This window comes from Martes martes (assembly GCF_963455335.1).
Source record: "Martes martes genome assembly, chromosome: 9".
NCBI classification, from domain to species: Eukaryota; Metazoa; Chordata; class Mammalia; order Carnivora; family Mustelidae; genus Martes; species Martes martes.
Window position 1 is genome coordinate 87,248,285 of NC_137896.1, and position 23,288 is coordinate 87,271,572.

General features: G+C 41.3%; 1 protein-coding gene across 1 annotated transcript in view; it reads right to left on the bottom strand.

Annotated features, from left to right (window-relative positions):
* Positions 1-1,190: 1,190 nt before the first annotated feature.
* Positions 1,191-23,288, bottom strand: part of PAIP2B (poly(A) binding protein interacting protein 2B) — a 33,363-nt gene continuing 11,265 nt past the window's right edge. The window contains exons 2-4 of the mRNA XM_080814571.1: positions 9,686-9,834; positions 7,335-7,511; positions 1,191-6,438 (exon numbers count right to left, since the gene is read on the bottom strand). Coding sequence (XP_080670697.1) covers positions 6,382-6,438; positions 7,335-7,511; positions 9,686-9,823 — 372 coding nt within the window. The 5' untranslated portion in view covers positions 9,824-9,834 and the 3' untranslated portion in view covers positions 1,191-6,381. The remainder of the gene's footprint in view (positions 6,439-7,334; positions 7,512-9,685; positions 9,835-23,288) is intronic.

The following is a 23,288-nucleotide window of genomic DNA, read 5'->3' on the forward strand; positions in this document are numbered from 1 at the left end:
TTAAAAATGAGTACCTTATCCCAACTGAGAAGTTGGCATAAATTTATGGACCTGCCTATTTACAATATCTGCTTTTCTGTAATGTATTCTACTTCGAGTAAGGTTAATGAAATGTTTTAAGTGAATGAGTAAGACACATATCTTCAAGGATGTGAATAGTCCAGGCCTTGTGTATACGTAATTAGAGTATCTCAGAAAGCTCTCCACAGGCAAGTCTGCTCAGCTCTTCCCCTCCCTGGTTTTAGGAAGGCAGCGAAGAAATAATAGCACTCAAAGCAAAATGCACAGGCCATGGTCTGGTCCCATGATCTTTCTGCCACATGATAAAGCCCCTCCGAGAATCCCTGGGAGGTTCAAGCTAGGTGTAAACCGAATAAATATAAATTACCAAACGTCCCCCCAAACAGAATGGATGATGCCCGCTTGTAAATGGACACGAAGGATCTCATGGCGTGGGATGGAAAATGTCTAGGTACCTAGGACAGTGTTTGGTACTTAGAAGGCTCTCGACCTTGTGCAGTAGTTGAAAGGCAGATTCAGAACCTTTCCTTGTTTTCCAGATAGGAGTCCGTTTTCCCCTGAAGCCGGAAGATAATAGCTATCCAATTTCCTTCCAAGCCCAAGGATTTCCTGTTACAACCTTTGTTCAAAGCTGTACACATGATTGTGTGCATTACTGCCACTATGTATTAAGCACCTTCCTTGTGCCGGGCAGTATTTTGAAATTAAATTCAGTCTAATTTACACAGCAGTCCTAGGAGGGAGGAGCGCCGCGTCTTTATAGACAAACTGAGGTGCAGGCTGAAGGCACTACGAAAGTGCTGGAGGTGGGATTCACTCAGGCCTGTGGCTTCCAAACCAATGCTTTTACCACTTTGTAACACTATTTAGAATGGAAAATGATGCAGCTAAAACCATGATCCATCTTGAGACAGAAATCTCTCATGAGGGGTGCCAGGGTGGCCCAGTTTCTTGGTTTCAGCTCAGGTCATGATCTCTGGGTTATGAGACCAAGGCCTGTATCAGGCTCTGTGCTCAGCAGGGAGTCTGCTTGAGCATCTTGCTCCCTCTCCCTCTGACCCCTCCAGCCCCTTCTCAAATAAATAAATCTTTAAAAAAAAAAAAAAACTCTCACAAAAACACACCACACACACAATCACCCAACCATAAGAAAAACAGTAGCACTGCTGGCAAGTAAATGCATTTTATTCTCATTTTATTGAGACTTTTTTCCACAGCTGCCATTTGGTTTATATAGCAAAATTTTTAAAAAGTAACTTTTCCCCCATTTTTGCTATTTTTATGAAAATCATTTTCTTCGATCTTAAAGCCCTGCCCCTCCCCCAAAGACATATTAATAACTACCACATCATGTATATTTAGAGGAGAAAAAAGGAACAAAAACAGCTGTTAAACACTTGTGAAACAGGGATCAAAGTCGAAAGTCAAGATGTAGGCCCACTGGAGGCACGAAGCCGCTGCCGGGCCGCCATCCGTGCTGGCGGAGGGGCAAGCCACACACAGGCCCTCGGGGGCTTCTCGTCCCACAGGCTCCACTCCCTTTCTCCCCTCGACCTTCTCTGCTGGCCGTCCTTCTCTCCAAATTCATCCAACAAAGGCAGCACAATCTTTAATACGTGTTCAACTTTGTAATGGAGACGGTACTGTATCCAGAAGTTCAGCGATTCCCCTCCATCCAGTTCTGGAGGGTAAAATAGCCAACAGGGTACAGATGGCTTCACTTTTGTGTCCACTCAAAACAGACCCATTAAATTACCAGATGCTTCAAAAGTCCTGTTGTGTAGACAGCACAAGAATTCCTTATAAAAAAGAAGTTGCAAAATGATAAAAATTTCTGCAGCAGTTTCGGCTCCTTGCACAGAACCTCTGATGACACAGCTGGTTCTGAGGAGTCGTTCCTGGGACACTCGCAGCAGCTCGCCCAGGAGTCCCCTGTTCTGAGGGTTCTATTTAGACCACAGGGGGCCGAAGTCCAAGTTTACAAGATTCCCTGCTGACAAAATGTAGCCTGTCCATCAGTGGAATACTACTGAGTGCTCTAAAAGAATAAACTACCAACACAAGTTATAGCTCAGGGATGAAACTCAGAAATATGCTAAGGGGAAAAGCCAGCCAAAAGAGACCACAGTTTGTGGGATTCCATTGATATGATGCCCAGAAAAGGGAAATTTGTAGAGACAGAAAGATAAGTGGTTGCCCAGAGCTGGGAGCAGGGATTATCATGTAAATGGACACGAAGGATCTCATGGCATGGGATGGAAAATGTTTAAAACTGAGTATGGTTATGGCCTTACCACTCAGGAAACTTACTAAAATAACGGAAATGTACACTTGAAATGGGTGAATTTTATATGTAAAATATGCCTCAATAAAGTTGTTAAAAAAAAAAAATCCCTGCTTCCCAAACCACACATCAAGCCTTGAACATTTCTGAAGGCTCAATCAATAGGGTGGGGTTATCACTTAGCATCAAGTTACATGGTGATAACACTGTACTATTTTCTAGTAAATAACTTGGAGTTTCCCGATGCCCACAGGACTGGGTCAATCTCGCCACTCATTTCCCAGATGAATGCATTATCCCCGGGGAGAGGGGCTGGGGATACAGAGTCTTCCCCAACAGGTGGCCATGCCCAATTCTTGGTTGAATTTGTGAGGTGTCTGCTCTTTCCCATACCTAAACGTTGCCTAAACCAAGAACCATTATTAACCTGTCATACTGGGACCCTTATCAAAGATCATCTCTCCTCTCCAATCACAGCAGGGTCGATTCCTGGACACCCGAGGTTTCTACGTGGGGTCTGTAACAGCACTAACACAAGAGGATTCTGTCAAGGTTTCCTTCAGCTCCTTCGCACAACTTTCCTGACATCTAGAATTGCCAGAGTATTGTAATGACCTCCTTACTCCCTAGCCTCCCAAAAATCAAGACAAAACTGACGGTAGGACAATACACAATAAAAAAATCCTGCTTGGTATTTCCCTAAAAACATTTTTTAAGCCATAGTTAGTGTTATAACCTTAATTAAAGAGACTCCAGCTATTTTGACTTTGAAAACTGAAGTCCTGCCTCTCCCTTAACAATCTGTCTTGGTTTGACCACACGTGACCCCAAAAGTCCACAGCTGCGGTCAGAAATGCTTAGGGCCCCACGGCTGCAGGTGCTCAGGCCTGGGCTGTAGCTGTCAGGTTTTCTCCTGCGGTTCAAAGACCTGGAGAAGCTGAAAAGGCCTTTCCTTGACTTTTTTTTTTTTTTCTCTTGAAGAGCAAGAGATAAAGTAATTTTCATCTTGGAGTTTTAGAGTCCAGCAATCACAAAACTCAGAAACCAGTCACTGAGAAACTCTACCCTGGGCCCAGCTAGAACTGGCACTTACAGAGAACACACACACTATTGCTATATACATTCTCAAACTTCCAGTTTGCCAACAGAACAAGTTTAAACAGAGTGGTGGCTCAAATTCAACATCAAAATAACCACTTATAAATACCTGTCTCGCCCTTAAAGGGTCAAGGTGCCCAGAGGGCATGCACCCAGATTGGTTCCTACGAGGAAAGGTCGGAGAGAGGAGCCCCCAGTCTTTCCCCAGCGAAGGTCCAACAAGACCTCCCCGCTTTTTCTAATGAGGAGCTGGCAAACTCTCTAGCTGAGCCTATGATTTGGGTAACAACTGTGCTCCCGCCTCACAACACACAAAGGATGGAGAAAACAGCTGGGCTACGGAGAGAAACTGTCTGCAGTGCAAGCCGACTGCCTAAGAAAAGAGTCGTGCTGCTAGCTGCTTCCTGCTCCTGGAGCCAGCAGACTCTCGGGTCTGAATGGGACTGGAAAGTCCAGCCCTCAGGTTCCGCTGTTCATCTGGCAGGAAGCTCTCTTACTCCGGACCAAATCAGCCTGGTGAAACCCCAGACTGATATCCAAAATGGAACCCCAAAGCAGACAGACAAGCCCTTTGCACTGTACCCAACATCTCAGCCGATCCTGGTCAGGAGAGCAAGCCTTCTTCAAGACGAAGAAATGGCTCCATCCGGATCCCTACAGGGCTCTCCAGACTGGGAGTCATACTAGAATCATTTGTATCTTTCTGACGGAGACGCCCACGCTCTAGAAAATGGCTCTTTCTGCAGTCTCAATATATTCCCTGCGCAACCTTGAGGACTCTGAGCTCGGACAAGCTAACAGGAGGAGGAAACGGAGCCCCTGGGACAGACAGACCTCTTAATTCTTGCACTTCCAAGGCTCTCTCCCTATTAGAGGTGATGACCCCAGTTGAAAGCTGAAGCTGTGCCTGGGTGGCTCAGCTGGTTAAGCGTCTGCCTTCGGCTCAGGACATGATCCCAGAACTCTGGGATCGAGCCCCGCACTGGGCTCCCTGCTCTGCGGGAAGCCTGCTTCTCCCTCTTCCAGTCCCCTTGCTTGTGTTCCCTCTCTCGCTGTGTCTTTGTCAAATAAATAAATAAATAAATCTTTAAGAAAGCAGAAGGTGCAATAAACTAGTTTCTTTATTCATAGCCCTCCCTGGAAACGAGTTAAATGTTCCATTCTCTTGAGGTAGAGGCTTTGGGAATTAATGTGCATACCCGGCAATAGGAGCTCCTTAAGCTACTCTCCTCTGACATGTGTCCTAACGGGGAAGGCCATTCTTTAAATGATGCCATCCTATAGACTTCAAATGAGAAAAAGATGTGGGTTCATATTTTAAATCTGACATTAGCCTGTGGCTGTTCAAAAAGTCAACAAGGGAGTACCTAAGAAAAGGGAGAAATTCCTAAGCTTTCTAGACACCGGTCCTTTCCTTCCAACCTCTGTCCCATATCCACATACTGAATTTATGCAGACTTTATTTCATTACGTGGTCTTTTCCTGATAGCCTGACACAACACAGCAGCAGCAGTCATACAGAAGCTCCTGTCGCCCTCAGGCCTCTGCAAACCCCCATCCTAGGAGAACGGCCAGGACTACACATTGTCTCCTTTAGACCTGACTCTGCCACATACATTCTTATCACATAAAGGCACCTTCTGGTGCCCAGTTTAATCCCTTATGAGTATCAGCTGATTTACAGTCAGGAAAAACAAAAGGAATATACCCAAAGAGCTCAACCTAGAAAACCCGTAAAGCTGGGTATATGGCAACAGCAAAATTTTATAATTACTGAAACTGTCCCGGTGGGTCACATGGTCACATGGGTCAAGCAGGATTCACTCTCCCAGGCTTTTTTTGAGTTCTTTTGCATAAATCTGTAAGGTGGGGAGAGCCATCCAAATTATAAACTGAGCTTCTTGCTGGTGTCCTGAAAAATATGTTTACTTGGGAAAAATTACTGGGAATAATTTACTAAGGGAAGATACCAGGAGGACCAACTCTTCATGGGGCTGGCAAAAAACTGCCAAAATACTCTTAAGACACAATTAATAGGATTCAGGGTTGGCTACTCCAGAGTGAAGCTGATGGCCAGCACAGCATGCCTCTCCTTCCCCTTTGGTAACAATATCTCTTCTCAAAAACAGAACAGGGTTGGGATGGAAAGGAGACAGGGGACTAGATGCCATGAGGGATAAAGTGACAAACCCACCCTATAGCTCTTTGACCTCACAAATAATGAATAATGGCTTTGATGGTGGCTGTAAGCAGAGACTTAAGAACAGGCCAGCAGTGACAGAGTGACCCCAATGGCAATCACTGTCACAGCCCACCACTGCTGGTTTGTAACTTTCATGAACCATCAGAAGAGTTACCAGAAACCAGTCCTTGGAGTCTGGGTTTTCTTGAACGGGGTTCCAGGCAAGGACACGCCGGCTCGGCAGGCCATGGTAATCTGCTTCATCACAGGAAAGCCCTCGGGGTCAGGGGAGCTGGGCTGCAAACCCTAATTTGCAACACCTCCTTCTTCCACTCGTCCCTCTTCTCATCCAGCTTAGCAGACTCAGTAAGTAATTCTCCAGGCAATGAACATTGCCCTCAGTAAGTGTACAGTGGGGTGAGAAGGGCATTCTTAAACACCCAGATTTTCTTGGTCAGCTTATTTTGTTTAAATACACACAGCAGAACATTCCTGATGAAGGGAAAAAAAGACTGCAATTTCCTTAACTCAAAAAGCTAGTAATAATAATAACGATAGGAAACTGCTCCAAACCAAAGTCAGTAGAACAAAAGAGAAATACTCAGAGACTCAGAGGCTTGTAGAGTAAGACTGAGCACATTAGTTACTCCAGTCACAGTGTCAAGTTAAATCACTATCCCCCTTCCCCACTGTGCACCCCTCGCCCGCCCCACCCCCTTCTTCCGCTCTGCCTCTTTGTGCAGCGCTATCCCAAGGTGTGGGGACATACAAGTTCTCCTCAAAGCTTTCTGTCAGCTCAGTACTTCACTCCTGGAATAAATTCCTTGGCATCCGGGTTCAGATTACTTTTGCTCTGAAATAAGAACCAAGAGATAATAAATCCCACTTTAAAAGCTGTTTACTCCCTGCTTCCATTATTACCAGCACCTTCCTCTCAGCCACCAAGAGGGAGAAAAGCTCTGGCTGCTATTGCCAGGCTGCTCTCAGTGGCTCCTGACGTACTAAGCCTTGACCAACCTCATTTTCTCCTTCCTGCTCTAGACTCCTGTTCGCCTCATGATGCTTTCATTAGAGGCCTGAAAGTCTGACTCCAAAAATAATTTTTCAGTTCACTGAGTACCTTAATGCGATGAAAATCTGAGTATTCCACCAAAGCAGTTTGGTAACCACAGTCCCTTTATTTCCCACCTCGCTGTATTCTCTTTGGGTTATCTACCCTCTAGTGAATGTCCAAAACCTGAGCAAACCGCAGGGCACAGTCATCTGGAACGTGAGTTCTGTGAGAACTAAGTCACTCACAGAGTTCTGACTTTAAGTAAACACGAAAGGCAGGAAATTGGTTTATCCAGTCTTCTAATTTTAAGTGGAAGATGGCCTCTTAGGAGAATGTTCTTTCCAAAACCGCACCATGCAAAACTATAAATACAGATTTGAGAAACAGTAAAAGGAAAGAACAACAGAAAGTGATCATTTGAAACCAGACCTCTTCTGTGTTCAAATTCTTATCCTTGATCCCAATTCTACTTTGAAAGGCCCACTGCGGGAAATGAAAGCTGGTGATGCTGCCCCATTGCAATGTGTGGTGCAAGGCGTCTTCCATGCACCCTCTTATCAAAGCCCATGGGATGATGGGTGAAGAAACATGGGCCAGAGACTTGCCCAAAGTAGGAGGGCCAGAAAGGAAGTCTGTCACTCCGAATCCCATATTCTTTTCACTATGTCTCATGTGCAACTACGTATGCCTCTTACCAAAATATCTTCAGAATCATGACCATCGCCGACGGACAGTCCATTTAACTGCTGCTGCAACTGTCCCATGGCCTGAGGCAGGTCCCGTGAGGGAATGAACCACTCTTGGTCTTCTTCATCCAGCATCTCCTGGAAGCAGCGGTCTAAGAAGTCTTGCTCCTGCAGTTCCTCCTCCACCTAGCAAGCAAAGGCGAGGAGCTCACACTTACTGTCCCAGTGTGACTCGCCCCTTCCAGTTTCCTACCTCTTTCTTTCAGAGATTATTAGTCTGAGGTTCAGAATGATGTTGTCTACTAAGAATTAAGACGCTTCAAATGACTGGCTAGAGAAAACACAAGTTTTAGATTTTTCAACCAAATTCCGTCCACAAAAAGACTAAGGAAACAGTCAGTCAGAAGAGCAGAAAGTCTAGGCATTCACATCTCTTCCAACATCTCTATGTGACACAGACACGATCCATCCAGATGGCACTTACAGAAAATCATTTTAAAGCTTGAGATTCTTTTCTCAATCTTGTTCAGAAGCCACACTTCTTAAATTTCTCATTTTGCAAGTACGAAAAAGGCATGGGAATTACAGAACTAGACCACTACCTGGAGAGTGGAGATTAAATCAAAATCAACTCTCAGCTTCTGGCCCTCTTTTCTGGTAATGAGTCCCCTAAAGGAAAAAAATACTTTCAGAACCTAAGAAAGATATAAAGAACACTTTTTGGCAAACCAGCAGAAAATGATGTCATCAATGTAGGTATCCTTCCAAAACAAGGAAAAATATGGAATATTTAAACAGCTCTGTATTTCTTAAAGATTGCCCTAAACTAAAGCACTATGATCTAGGATATTGTACACCTCTTTGCAGACATCATTAACTCTTCCTAAAGAGAATGGTCCAGGCTGCAGATTAAGTGTGGTTTTAACAGGCCCTCAGCTTCACATCTGGCCATCCCTTTCCTGCAGGCTAGTGGTGGACAGATTCATAGCTCACTAGCACCACCATCAGAGGGGAAGTCAAGTAAAAATAATCACCCAGGGGCACTCAGTCGTTAAGCGTCTGCCTTTGGCTCAGGTCACGATCCCAGGGTCCTGGGAGCGAGCCCCGCATCGGGCTCCCTGCTTGTTGGGAAGCCTGCTTCTTCCTCTCCCACTCCCCCTGTTTGTTTTCCCTCTCCTGCTGTGTCTCTCTCTGTCAAAAAAATAAAATAAAATAAAATCTGAATAATAATAATAATCATCACCCAAACTAGCCCCTACACTTATTGATGAATTCAAAAGTCACCAGTAGCACAAGATGTAAAAATAGTCTTCAACATTACAATTAGCCACACTGATCTCAAGTAAATTAGATAGTTACAAAGTACTTATAGTAACAACCACCACAAAATATTTCCAAGCCAACAGATTTAACATGACTGCTCAAGGTCTGCCTTGCCTCTACCCAAGAGCATGACAGTGGGCTCCTCCTTATTAAATCTACCCTGATTCACAGGTACAACCCACAGAAATGGTTACCTGGGCACAGTGATGTGACTGCAAGCATGATCTGTGTGCCAGTCACACAAATTATGACACAGTGGGTATAAGGGGTTGGGGGGGGAGCGGAATTGCTGGCCACCCTGCTAAACTTGTTTCCTTGTTTCCAGAGCAACAGGCTGTTCCGTTAAAAGCGCATTTCCTGTCTCCCATGCTGGCGATGGCCACGGAACTATTCATCATGTAATGTCCTCCCTGATGGATGTGAATACTTGGGCATCACTTGGTTAAAAGGAGACCCCTTCTTTGGCCTTTAGCTCTCCCCCTTTCCCAGTGCCTAGACTTCCAGTTACCCTTCAGTTATTCAGATGATCAATGCCCTGGCTGGGGCAGAGCAACACCATCGGAGAACTATGTGGTTGCCACATCACTGTCTACCTGGAGTGGCTACCTTGAGCTATTAATTTCACAGAGATGCAGGACAATGGATTACTGCTGATTCTTTGTTCAGACTCTCTAGCCTTTCCCCACCTAACACACTTGTCCATCTCAGACACACATTCTGCTCGTCCCTGCATTCCCACGTGGGGAGCATGGCAGGCTGGCCTGTCTGCACACAGCTGCTGTTCCCTAGGTCTATACCACATCACCATGGCACGAGATTCTCTTGCAACAATGTGATGGAAAATATCAGTATCTTCGTCCAAAGTACCCTACTCTGGTGTCTAACCACCTAAAGAGGCTTCTTGGTAAGCCCAGACAAGGCCTCCATGCATTCTTAAATTATTCTCAAGCCAACAGACCCATTTCTTTTGTTACAGATGGATGGTAAAATACAGTTGTTGAGATACATGCGTCTTAGCCCTCCACTTCTTTCTTTACCTGTCTGTTGAAATCTTCTTCGTTCTCCATCCACATGTACTCTGCAAATGGGTTTTCCTTCTCATCGTGCCCATTTAATCCCTGATCCTCTTTGGATTTCACATTAGGTGATGTATTTGCTACACTGGATCCATTCATTATGACAGAACCTAAACAGAACCAAAAGAAAGGATCAAGGAAATGAAAACCTGGAACATCCAGATTCTTCCAGAAGCTTCTGAAGTTCTAAGTCGAAGATCTAACTATAGATGAACAGAAAATATTGGTCTGTAAGTGTTAGAAAACTAACTATATTCTGCAGTTATCAACTATACAGATGTGGAATTCTTAAGAGTTAAAAGAAAAAAAAAATGTCCAGGCTCAGCCATCCTAGGCAAGTGGGAGGAGGAGATCTTTTCAAGTCCATTTTTTGCAGGTTCTTCTAGAACCTAATCAGGGTCACATGGCCTCCTTAATGGTAAGGAATAGGTAGAGGAAATGCATTCTTTTTTTTTTTTTTTAAGACTTTATTTGACATAGAGAGACACAGGAAGAGAGAGAGAGAGGGAGAGAGAACACAAGCAGGGGGAGTGGGGGAGGGAGAAGCAGGCTTCCCGCCAAGCAGGGAGCCTGATGCGGGGCTGGATCCCAGGACCCCGGGATCATGACCTGAGCCAGAGGCACACACTTAACAACCAGCCACCCAGGTGCCCAGAGGAAATGCATTCTTAATGAACACTGTGAGTGACTTCCCCTTATTCTGATTCTCGAGCTGTTTTTCTATAAAACATATTTCAAAAAATAATACATGTTCATTGTATTGATAAACAAAAAGGAGAAAATTAAGGTTACCAGAGTGAATCAACTACTCAGAGTTAAAAACTAATAACAATGTAGTGTATATAACCTGTCTGACTTCCCCTATGTGTATGCAGACACATGGACACACACACACACACACACACACATATCCCCCCAAGCATCCATCCTTAAGAGTATGAATGCTCTATCATTTGCCTTTTCTCATTTCTGTGTTAATACCACCATACTGTCTTTTGGAGTATTTCCAGTGTTTCCATGTTATAAAGAGTAGATGAACTTCTCATGTTCATCCTTTTCAATGTTTTCCTTAGGATACTCCTAGAAACTGAACTGCTATATTGGAAACTATGTTTGCTTTTTTTAAGGCTCTTGATTTATTACCACACTGCTATGAGAATTTAAATTCCCACCAGTAGGATATCAGTGCCTATTCCTCTGCACTGAGTATTACTATCTTTTAAACCTTTGCCAATCTCCTAAGAGAAAAAATTGTCGTATATGGTTTCTGTGATTTTTCTGTGATTCCATTTCTGTGATTTTTACCGAGACTGAATATTTTGAGATATACTTACTGGTCATTTGAGTTCTTATCTTGTCATTTTTCTGCTGAAGTATTTTGACCATTTTTCTATCAGGGTATGTATCTTTTCTTTATCTGCTATAAGGACTTTTATTATATTTGTCACAAATTTTATTTTTCATAAAAGAACTTATAAATTAAAAATACTATATTTGTTTTGTTTGCTTAATTTTTTTGATGGCAGTTTCTGCTGGCCTTAATTTCTGTCTATATCTTGCGTGAGTGTCTGCCTATCTATTGTCTTTTTAAAGTACATATGTGCTTTTTAAATTGCTTATACTTGGCTTCCAAATTCACACTGATGTGTTTGCTATCATCTGGAATGTGTCTTTTTTCTGTTCTTGATTTAAATCTTAACCATTCTTCAAAAATCACTGTAGTCTTTACTCACTGCTTTCCTCCTCTATGTTCCTGTACCTGCGAGCTTGGAGTTCATACTACTTAACTACTCTGTTTCTTAATTCAAAATAATGAAACTCTGTTTCATAATTCAAAATTGCATATTTTTTTTCTTTCCACTTAGATTTTCGACTTGTGAAAGGCAAGATGGAGGTTTATAATCTCAATCTCAATTCCATCTCTTCCTCTTTCCTCCTTGGGGCATCTTTAAGTTTTCTTTAACATTTTTTTTCCTCACTCATTTCCATCTTGGCAACATTCATGAAAAAGTCTTCTTTCTCTGCTTCTGGGTACACTAAAAAAGTATTGCTTACTCCCCTTTAAAGTCCTTTCAATTTCCTAACCTGTTATGAACATTAGAAAATCCAATCTTCTTAAAAGACAAGGTACGAAAAAAAAAAAAAAGACAAGGTAGAATTGTGATGAGTGAAGAATTAGATGAAAAATCAACTCATTGGTATTTCAAAAAGAATTTCATTTATTGACAAAACCCATTTAATTCACTACTGGTTTAAATAAGGCATACCTAGTATAAAACATATTGGTTTAACACATTTTAAATAGAGACAAAAGAAATCAATGGTTACTCCAAATACTGCTATATAATAATAATTCTATAAGCCTAAAGAAGGTAGGAAACCAATTCTTTAATTTTACCACCTCCATTTGCAACATAACGATGACAGAAGCAAGCCTGCTCTAAATGCCAGGGCAACTGCATGACTAAATAGGGTATACCTAAGCCCAGAGACTCTTAAAGGACCTGACCCTTGCTGGGTAGCAGGTTAAACAGAATTATATCTCCAAAGACTCATTTGGCAGTTGGTCACAACCAGCACAGTGATTTCTCCCCATCAGTATGGAAATCACCCAGAGAGAACCAGTATTCAGTTTTCTAAAATATCTGCCTTTGCCTGAAAAATAAATCCCAAGTGCACATGACCATAGGGAAAAGAGAAGGCAGACAAACAAAGCATAGAATAACCCGTCTAATTCCAGAGTGAGGTGGAGCGCTGAGAGCAAGCCACAGGATGCTGTCATTCATGAGAAAGAGAACGGAAATGTACCATAATCCCAACATGGGGATGTTATCCAATTTAATGCAAACACTTGGGAGAAGTTGAAAACACTGAGATATGGGACTGTTAATACCAGGAAAGTGGTTCTCAGCAGGCTATATACAGCGTTGATGTGTAGTTTATACCATTCTACCTGTGTTTTCTACACAACTGGAAAGCTTAGGTTACCCTAAATAGAAGCAATCCAACAACTTAATTTGTATAATGTTTAACAATTTATTTTTTTTAAGATTTTATTTATTTGTCAAAGACACAAAGAGAGCGAGTACAAGCAGGGGAAGTGGCAAGCAGAGGGAGAAGCAGGCTTCTTGCTGAGCAAGGAGCCCAATGTCAGACTTGATCCCAGGACCCTGGGAGCATGACCTGAGCAGAAGGCAGATGCTTAACTAACTGAGCCACCCAGGTGTCCCTAGTACTTTCGTATCTACGCTCTGACTTCAGGTACGTAATCTGTCCAATTTCATTCTAAACAAAACAAAACAAAAACATCTTTGTAAGACCAAAGAGGGTACCAGATTCAAGGGTTAAGCAAGTTGAGTTGCTGGGTTAGCTCAAGAATAACACTGGTTTGTGGGCCCACTGGGTGACAATGTACTGGTGTTTAATGTGCCCCTAGACTTTAGTAGTGGGGTGGGAATGGGGAGATTTTGCTGGAGAGTGGTAACTCTTAAGTAAGGCATTTGGGGAATGTCTTCCAACTCAGGGAAGACACCAGGTAAGACAGGACCACTGCCCATAACTTCCCTGAATTTCCCACCTCAAGAGTTTCATGTAACATTCTCTTCCTGTTCCCAGCTCCTCTCTAGGTTCACCATCCACTACACCTGCCCTCTAAGTACCCAGCATTTTCCTAACTATCCTATTTTGACCTTTGATGTTCATTATTTCACTTGATCTTCACCCACATCAAAGTATATTATGTGTCATCCTAGTGTAGTGGGGCCAAAGAAAATACCCTCAAAGCTTCCAGAGATGGGGGAAATGCCTGGGTACATAAATAGGATCACAAATCAGAATGGCTGCCATGTTGTCAGCTATGTTATGGAGAAGCCCACGTGACAAGGAATTGAATCCTGTTAACAACCATGTGAGTGAGCTTAGTTCATCTTTCCCCAGTCAAGGCTTCAGATGAGACAGCCATCCCAAGTGACAACTTGACTGGAACTTCGTAAGAGGCTCTGAGGTAGAAGCATACCCAGCTAAGCTGCTCCCAGATTCCTGACCCACAAAAACTGTGAGATAATAAATATTTGCTGTTTTAACCTGCTAAGCTTTGCAGTAAGTTGTCACATGGCAATAAATACAGGCATTCAATAAACAATGACAACTAGTTCTGTCATACAAACCATCAGTTGTCATTTCTTTCCTCTTATCTATCTAGAGAACAGGTGTGCAGTTTGAAGTAGGTCATGGCTTGAGAAGTTCCTCAAGAATTAAACATTAACAACAGATGAAAGAGTTTATTATCTGGCATGCCTCTATATTACATTATGAAATCTGAGAGCTATTTGAAATTTATTTCCCCCTCTACCTCATTTTCTCTCTTAATTGGCAAACATCCTGAAAATGAAAAGTAAGACTTGTCATTTGGATTAAGATGGGAAAGCATGTAGCTGGCAGAGAGTCAAAATAGGGGTGCTAAGGCCTGCTAGGCATTTATTTGATTTAGCACTTTACGGGGATCAAGGGCTCCTGTCTAAAATATTGGGCTTGAAATAGGGGCCTCAGTTCCCAACTATTAAGAACTTTGGGACTTTTAATGTGCCTAGGACATCTACAATATATGCTTCATCAGTTTAACACTTTGAACACCCACAGCTCTTAAATCCAATGTGCTCATACTAGAAACTAGCTATTCTTTGAACCTGAGATTTTTTCAGAAGCTATAAACCTGGATTGTGCCTATGATAACAGCTTGACTCTGAAAAATACTTGGTACTTTTGGCTGAATTATCTGGAAAAAGTCTATTGAGCAATTGCTATAAAAACTAGTCTCTACTATTCTGTTTCCTACAGTTTTGTGAACTTTGTTCAGTCTGGTTAATACCATTTTTAAATTAAATATTGTGAATAACAGTTTAAAATGTTATTTTAGTTTAAATATGTGGTACTAGATTCCGGTTTGGTCCATTCTCAGTTACATCTTAGCAACTCAGGTCATTAGACGCACTTATTCATTAATATCAGGTGCCTATTTACCCTAGACACTGTGCTTGACTGGTGCTTTGACAGCATAAATAGTCCTTGCCCTGGTGGTATTCACATTCTGTCAGGAAACAGACAAATAATTAAGGATAATTATGATCCATGTTATAAAAGCCAAAGTAAATCTAGAAAACAATGGGGATGGTGGGAGGGACCTAATCAAGTCTGAGAGTGGGGGGATGGTTAGCAAAGGTTTCCCTGAGCAAACAACACTTTTTTTTGATACCTAAAGAACATAAGTTAGCTAGCAATAGGGCGAAGAGGGTGTATGGGCCAAGTGTAAGAACCCCAAGATGGGCCACTTTGGCATAAAGATTATTTTGAGATAAAAGCAGCTGAAACTCAGCAGATTCAGGAAAAGCTCTTTACCTCCCCCTCAGTTGCCTAAATTTACATTGGAAAGAAGAGCCTGTACCAGGAAGAGAGCTACTAACAAAGATTCCTCTTTACCTAAGAAATTTTTCTGTATAACAGGGCAACCTTTGTTTCCAAAATATCTCTTCTCCCTATTGTGCTAAAGGTCTTCCTCCCCTTTGTATTCTCAGACTCTTACTCAAGATGTCATATAAGCTTCAAGTCACCCAACTGTCTTTGGAATTTCATGTCTGTGTGGATTCCCATATATATGAAACTAAATGTAATTTCACCTGTTTATCTGCCTCATGTGAATTTAATTCTTAGTCCAGCCAGAAGAACCTTGGACCAAGGAAAATATCTTCCTTCCCAATGAGGAAAACACATGTGCATAGATTCAGAGGCAGGAAGGAACTCTCGGGAAACACAAGAAGGTAGGGATGCATACAGTTGAATGGTCAAAGGAAGATGGAAAGGAAGAGAGATGAAGTTGCTAAGACAGATGGGGCCAGATCATGCAGGACATTAGAGGCTACATGGAAGATTTAAAATTTTATCTTAAAAGCAATAAAAGCCTTCAAAAAGGGTATCCAGCAGCACAGTGATATGATTCAACTTATATTTTGAAACCACTCTGGCTGCCATATGGAAAATGGATTGGAGAGACTGACAGTGGATAATGGGAGCTAATGCACTAATCCAGATGGAAAAATGGTGGCTGCTTAAGACTAAGGTAATGGCAGTAAGAAGAGAGTAGGCAGATTCTGAAACTACTGTAGGTTGTTTTTGGTGATGGACGTGGGGAGACAGAATGAGGGAAATATCAAGGATAACTTTGGCACAAGCAACTAGATGGATGGTAATGTCATTCACTGAGCTAAGGAATTCTGTGGGAAGGGCAAACTTTTCTTGGGTGGTGATGAGGAGTGGGGGATAAAAGGGGTGATGTGTTCTATTTTGGATATGTTAAATTTGTGAAGCCTCTGAAACACTCAAGTGACTATGTTAAGTAGGTTATCTATATGCATCAAGAATAGGAAAGGTCTGGCTAAATAAAGAAATTTGGAGTGGTTGTTTATATAAATGGTTATAGAAATCATGGGGTTAGAAGATATTACTTAGAAAGAAAGGGCAAAGTGAGATGAGAAGAGGATCCAAGACCCAGATCTGATGCATATGAACATTTTCAAAAGTCAGGTAGAGAAGGAGGAGAATACAGAAAAGGAAAGTGAGAAGAAGCCATAGAGTTAAGAAGGAAACCAGAAGAAGAATATGGCATCAAAGGAATCAAGGGAAGATAGAACTCCATATAGTGAGTTGAATGGTAGCTCCCCAAAAGACATGTCCACATCCTAATCCCTAGAACCTGTGAGGCCACCTTATTTGAAAGAGGGTCTTTGTAGATGTGACTAAATAAAGAACACTGAGATAAGTACATCATCCTGGATTATCCCAGTAGGCCCTAAATCCAATGACAAGTGTCCTTAAAGAAAAGCAGAGAAGAGAAGGAGGCAATATGACCATGGAGGTGGAGATTGGAGTGATGTGGACACAAGTTAAGGAATGCCTACAGCCACCAGAAGCTAAAGAGGCAAACAACAGATTTTCCCTCTCCTAAAGCCTCCAGAGGGAGTACAGTCTTGATGACACCTTGATTTTTTACTTCTGGTCTCCAGAACTGCAAGAGAATACATTTATGTTGGTTTAAACTACCGGTTTGTGGTAAATTTGTTGAAACAACCATAGGAAACTAATAAATCCAGTAATGTGAGTGTTTTGAAGGCTTCTGAAAGGTCAAGAGGAAGGTGAGGAACATCCATAGACCTGGAAGTCTCTGATGACCTTAATGAGAGCAGTTTCCATGAACAGAAATAAGGAAGAAAGCCAAATGGAGGACGTGTGAGTTGTATGTGACAGGAAGTATTTGATAACTCTTTCAAGGAGTCTAGCTGCTGAGGAAAGGGAAAGGAATGGACAGAAACCAAGGGGTGAGAGATCCCTGGAAACTATTTTCAATGCCTGGGGAGTCTAGAGATTGTTTAAATGTTCATAGAAATGGTTTAGTGGAGAGGGAGAAGCTACAGAAACTGGAGAAAGAAGGAACGACTGATTGTGTAGGCCAGGAAGGGATACGTAACTGTTCATTTTTTGAACAGTTAATACATTCCCTGATTCAAAATCTAAATGCCAGGGATTCTTAATTAGTAATAGATAGTTGCAAGATGAGCATGTAGACAGAGCTGAGAAAAGAAGAGCATCAGGAAAGAGATTTTATCCATCACAAAGGCATATAAAATATCCTTACTCCATGGCAGGATATTTTACTTCCCTGGTGGCAAGAATGCTTAGGCCCTTGTTGGGGAGGAAAAAAATTTTTTTTTACCTATCAAGGTTCTTCTAACTGGTCTAAGAATCAAACTGACATGAGACAGATTAGCAGGAGAAAATCAAAAGTTTAACATATATACCTCCTGTAGATATGGAAGAGACCCAGGAAAACTCAGTAACTCACTGAAATGGCTAAAGGCATCACCTTAAATACCACCTCCAGCTAAAGACAAAAGAAAAGGCAAAAGAAAAGACAAAAGAAACAGGGATAAGGTTGTTATACAGATTTAAGTCTGCCTTAAGATTTAAGTCCATCCCTTCTCTATTAATAACAGTTCTTACAGATTTAGAGTTATCCCCCTTCTTCCTGGTACTGAGGGAGACTACAACAAATAGAGATTTCCCTTATAGAAGTAAATGTCTCTACTCAGTTTTCAGAGCTTCTTTTGGATCTGCAGTTTCTTAAAAATAAACAGCTTGAAATAACTAAGATGTCAAAGGGCTATCTTGGGGCAACTAAACTTGCTCCCTTTCATCCCCCAAGTATAAGTCTCCCTACTTGCACAGTTGATGGATAAACCTACCAAACTCCAACTTTCTGGGTTTCTTTTTGTTTCCTCTTCTAAATTTTTGCAGGGTTGTGAGTGCATGTGAGTGTGTGTATTTTATTTTAAAGATACATAAACAGTACAAGAAATAGTTTCATAAAGTCTTTGAAATTCACATAGAACATATTTTTGAATACCATGTTATACTTTGCACTAAGATAATTTCTGTTTCCTTGTTCAACAAAGCCTTCTTTTACTAAGTAAATAAACCCACCAGCTTTTCTCCATTATTTGGTGGACGATCCAGGTGGAAAGAAGCAGGATGAGTAGTTCAGCTTTTTGGGGGGAGTGAGGTGGGAAGAACATGTAGAATATGTACATGGTGGTTAAAAAACAGGTTCCAAGTCAACCTCTAATTAGAATGATCTTGTCCCTTCTATTTCCATTTCATTGTTCTTGGAGAAGCTGTACAAACTTTAACAAAAAATAAGTAGTCACCTTGCTAAGCTTTCCTATGCTGACCTCAATACATAAATGCTCCAATAGTTATCTCCCCTTTGATGCAAGAAAAGGGCTTACAAATAGAATGTCAATGTGCTTGTTAAGCATGCAGAAAATTTAACCTGCAATTAGAAGCTGACAAGATGCTTTCAAAAGCTTATTAGCATACTCAACTAGGATTAAGAATACAGTCAGCAAATATCCAGAAGGCATAGTCTTATTCAGTAGTTCTCAATCTCTTGAATTCAGTAGTTCTAGAGAACTACTGAATCTCTAGTCTAAACATTAGACTCACCTGGAAGCTTTTCTGCATCATACCTTTCAGACTTTATAATTTGTTACGTCCAAGCAAACACCCAACATTTGTATTTTTGCCTGTTAACTGCCATTACAAGTATACTTGTATAGGTTATTACAAGTATAGAAAGACTAAAGACTAAGAATAATTCCTCCAATAAAGTTGCAAATTCTATATGGAATAATCCAAATCCCAATACCCTAATTCCTAAATGAGCAGCTCCCAAATTAGTGAATGCTCTTCAAAAAAACAAACGAAGAGCCCAAAACACAGTCAAGTGAATTCATTTCTCTGAGAAGACCCATTTTTTAACTACCAAGCATTTCCCTAATCAATTAATTGCCTTCATTATTCACTTATTACATTTTTAATCTGGCACCTATTAATGACCCACTAACTTCTAGAAACAATGCCTCAAGGATGCCTGTGATATTATCCTACTGGAAATGTATGAAACAGATATAAAATGCACTTCATAAAACATTTAAACTCACTCCTAAGGTAGAATCAACAGACTTGCCTACCTACTTGCCTACATCAGTGGTAAACTCTCTGAACCCCAGAGGTCTACCCTCAAGTTCTTCTTCCCCAGGTAAAGGCCATCAATTTTCTTCCCAGGATAACATCAAATGGTGGTCACCACAGGGACGCTGACTTCTCCATATCCAGCTCCAGATGTATATATGCTATTAATAGCGGAAACAATGCAAACTGAAGTCTTTAGCAGATTATGCTAACCAAAAACATTATTATGGGCAAATTATTACATATGAAATAGGTGTAAACTTTTCCCAATCACAAAATAAAGGACTTTAAATGTCTTAGACTAATCTGATGCCACTTTTACTTGACTTTTAAGTGCACAGTAATACAGAAATGCCACTGTAGAAACCTGAGTACAATCTCTGCCTATGGTCTCTCCATACCTCCACCATTTCACATTTGATTATACCTATACTTGAGTGATTATTATTCATTTGTTTTGAGACCAATCTATTTATAACCTCAGAAGTTTCTTGAGGGCAAGAATCAAGTCTTTACAGCTTTTAGCATGCCTCTGTGTGCCCACCAGGTCCTCAATACATAATTTGTTGACTAAGTGCCATTTTCAGAGTTCTGTATTCTAAATCTCATTTTCTAGGAAGGGCTACCTTAGGGGAAGCCCTTAGGGGCTATGATCCGTGGTTGAGCATTCTTCATTGAGTGTTACAGATATTCCCCATAGCCAGTGACAACATAACTCTGGAATCTGTTTTTGACAGGTTAAATTACTCTTGAGGTGGAAAAAATTCTTATTTCTATTCTAGGAAGTATTTTTATATGTTCTTGTTTACTATTTTAGCATTTAGTAACAGCAGGTGGCTATAATAGTCTCCACATGAGTAGGCATAAAAGCTTGCCACAGTGCAATTATCTAAACTGGAAGAAATCCATATCATGGATTCTCAATAGGTATCACCAAAAGGGACCACGTGCTCATTTAATCTGATGTATTTTTGGAAAAAAGGATTGTCTGCCCCAGCAAAGTGGGAAGAAAGAAGCCAACCGGGGCACCTGGGTGGCTCAGTGGGTTGGGCCTCTGTCTTCAGCTCAGGTGGTGATCTCGGGGTTCTGGGATCGAGCCCTGCATCAGGGTCTCTGCTTAGCGGGGAGCCTGCTTCCTCCTCTCTCTCTGTGCCTGCCTCTCTGCCTACTTGTGATCTCTCTCTATCAAATAGATAAATGAAATCTTTGGGAAAAAAAAAAAAGAAGAAGCCAACCACTCTAAATACGTATGTAATGAGATTAAGAAAACTGTCTTTACTACAAGACTTTTCAGGAAAGGTACCATTTTGGGTAAGGAAAGTCCTTGAAAATTAATTTGGGGTAGAAGGAGAGTCCTTGAAGGACCAGAGTAAGAGAACTGCTCCGCAGGAGAGAGGGGAATGTTTCCCTAGGGGGACTAAGGGGGACACAGTGCTGGAACACAACAAAGAAGAAAAAAATGAGTCAAGAGTGGTACATTTCAGAGAGTGGGAGGCCCTACCCTGCATAATGTGGTCTCCACTCTAAGACTTTCAATGTTCAGCAAACTTCTAGGGCCATATAAACCTTAGGAGCTGATGGATTTTTTGGTGTGGGAACCATTGAAGAGGTAGGATTTGATGTCTAAATTACAGAGGCAGAACAGAAGTCAGTTGTGAACTGGGAAAGTACTTGAAGCAAGTTTACCCAGATGTCTAAGGGAAAAAGAGGGCACCATAGGACAATTAAGTTACAAAGAGGAAACAAGTAATCTACCCAAATACAAGGGGAAAAGATAAGAATAAAATAACAGCTCTTCTAAGTGCTTCACTTTCTCTCTTCAATGTTCACAAGATTCTATGAGGTAGGTGCTGACATTATCCCTGCTTTTCAAATGAATTCTCCACCATTCAGAAATTTATTAAATACCTTGCCTAAGGGATAATGTAGTAAGAGCCAGAATTGGGGCTTAAGTTTAGGTCTTCTGTTCCTAAAACTTATGCTCTTAGCTACTACCTTACCCTCTTATACTTCCCACTTTAGCTCCAGAATGCTTACGATATAAAACTCTAAATTTTCTCAGATATTGCTAATGGAACTGGGGGAACCAGGCTGAAGAAAAATGCTATTCAACAAAAGGACTAGGTCTTTGGAAGGAAACTATGAACAAGGTCATTCCACCTGCTGGTGCATTTAAATAAAAATAAATTGTGTTCTCTACCATAAACATACAAAGCTCCATTTAATTTGAAGCTTGCTAGTCCTTTTAGGATGAGAAAGCAGATCCCCAAACATGTATATAATCCCTTATGCACAATTTCAAGCATCTACAAAGCTCTAAAAACTAAAAATTTTCCATATGCTTTATGTCAAAACTCAGATGACATTAAAACTTGAATTGATGTGAAGCTAGATATAGCCTGCATTTATCCCACTTAGCATGAATACTCCTGTTTTGCTCAGAAATACTAATGTGTGTGACTAAGGCTGCTGCAACAGACCACGGGGCCATTACATAACACACACAGAAAGCATCTCTCTAAAAATTGAAAAATTCTAAATTCTGAAATTCATATAGGCAAAGGTTTTAGACCTTCTATAGGCTTGTATTCCAAAGCATTTTAAAAACAATTTCTCAGAATGATTAGATCAGAGGTACTTGATCTTCAGGATCTCACAGGCCAGTAAATTTTAAAACTATTTTGAAGACAACACAGAGTTACAATTTTTAAAAACTAAGTAAGGATGATAAAAAATATCCTATCAACATCGTTTTATAAAAGGATATTTTCAACACCAAAAAACACAGGTAGGCCTCAATTCAATGCAAAAGACAATTCTTTAAATTGAATAAATTTAACTTGATGGAAAACACTCTGTGGTCTTAATTTTTCTTATTTCACCACAGGCTGGGAAAATTCACGGGAGACCAGCACCGTTCTGGTTAGAGGCATAGAGCCCAGCTGGCTACAAAAAAAAATTGCTTCAGGAAATGGTCAAGAGTGCAGTCCCTGCAGATTTATCCTACGAGAAAGTCTAGGCCACATCTATATTGTGTTTTAGAAAGCCTATGGGTTGTCTCTGATGTGCAGCCAAGCTTCAGAATCACTGGTCTGGTCTGTAGGATCTAGTTCCACCTTTCCCCCCCACCCCCAATTCTTTTCTGAGGGAGTAAGGAGAGGAAAACAGAAATGTTTCCAAGTAGGGAGCCTGCCCAACCTATTTTTTATAATGCCAGTTATTCCTCCAATAGTCAATGCTGGACCAGCTCGTCAACTTGCAAACTGAGGTTGTTAGGAGAGAACAACAGAAATTAGGTAGTAGACAAGCAAGAAAAGCCTGCTGAAGCAAAACTCCTCTATGAAAAAGTGTGGATTCCAGAGTTTCTTTCTCTTTAACTCAAAGATTCTATATGATGCCTAAATTCAGCACAGGTGTATTTGTCTTTGCTGAAAAAAATAAAAATTTAAAAAATATATGTGTGTATGAATATGTATTTATACATGTATGTGTATGTCTGTATCTATCTAATCCTTCACAGCTGTCTTCTGTGTCCAGCTGCTGTGCCAGGTCTATGATTTTGACTTTCAATTTTCATTTTTAGAGGGATTACAAAAATCACTATTACCTCAAACAATACAATGACAAATCATAAAAAAAAAAACTGAAAATCCACAGCATGCTTGATTTTTTTTTTCTGTTTGTTTTTAAAGATTTTATTTATTTGACAGAGATCACAAGTAGGCAGAGAGGCAGGCAGAGAGAGAGGGGGAGAAGCAGGCCCCCTGCTGAGCAGAGAGCCCAATGCGGGGCTCGATCCCAGGACCCTGAGCCGAAGGCAGAGGCTTAATCCACTGAGCCACCCAGGCACCCCAGCATGCTTGATGTTTGATGCAGCAGGCTACATTCTCCAACATTCCAAAAAGATAAAAGTTGGGTGCCTGGGTGGCTCAGTTGTTAAGCGTTTGCCTTCCGCTTGGGTCATGATCCCAGGGTCCTGGGATCA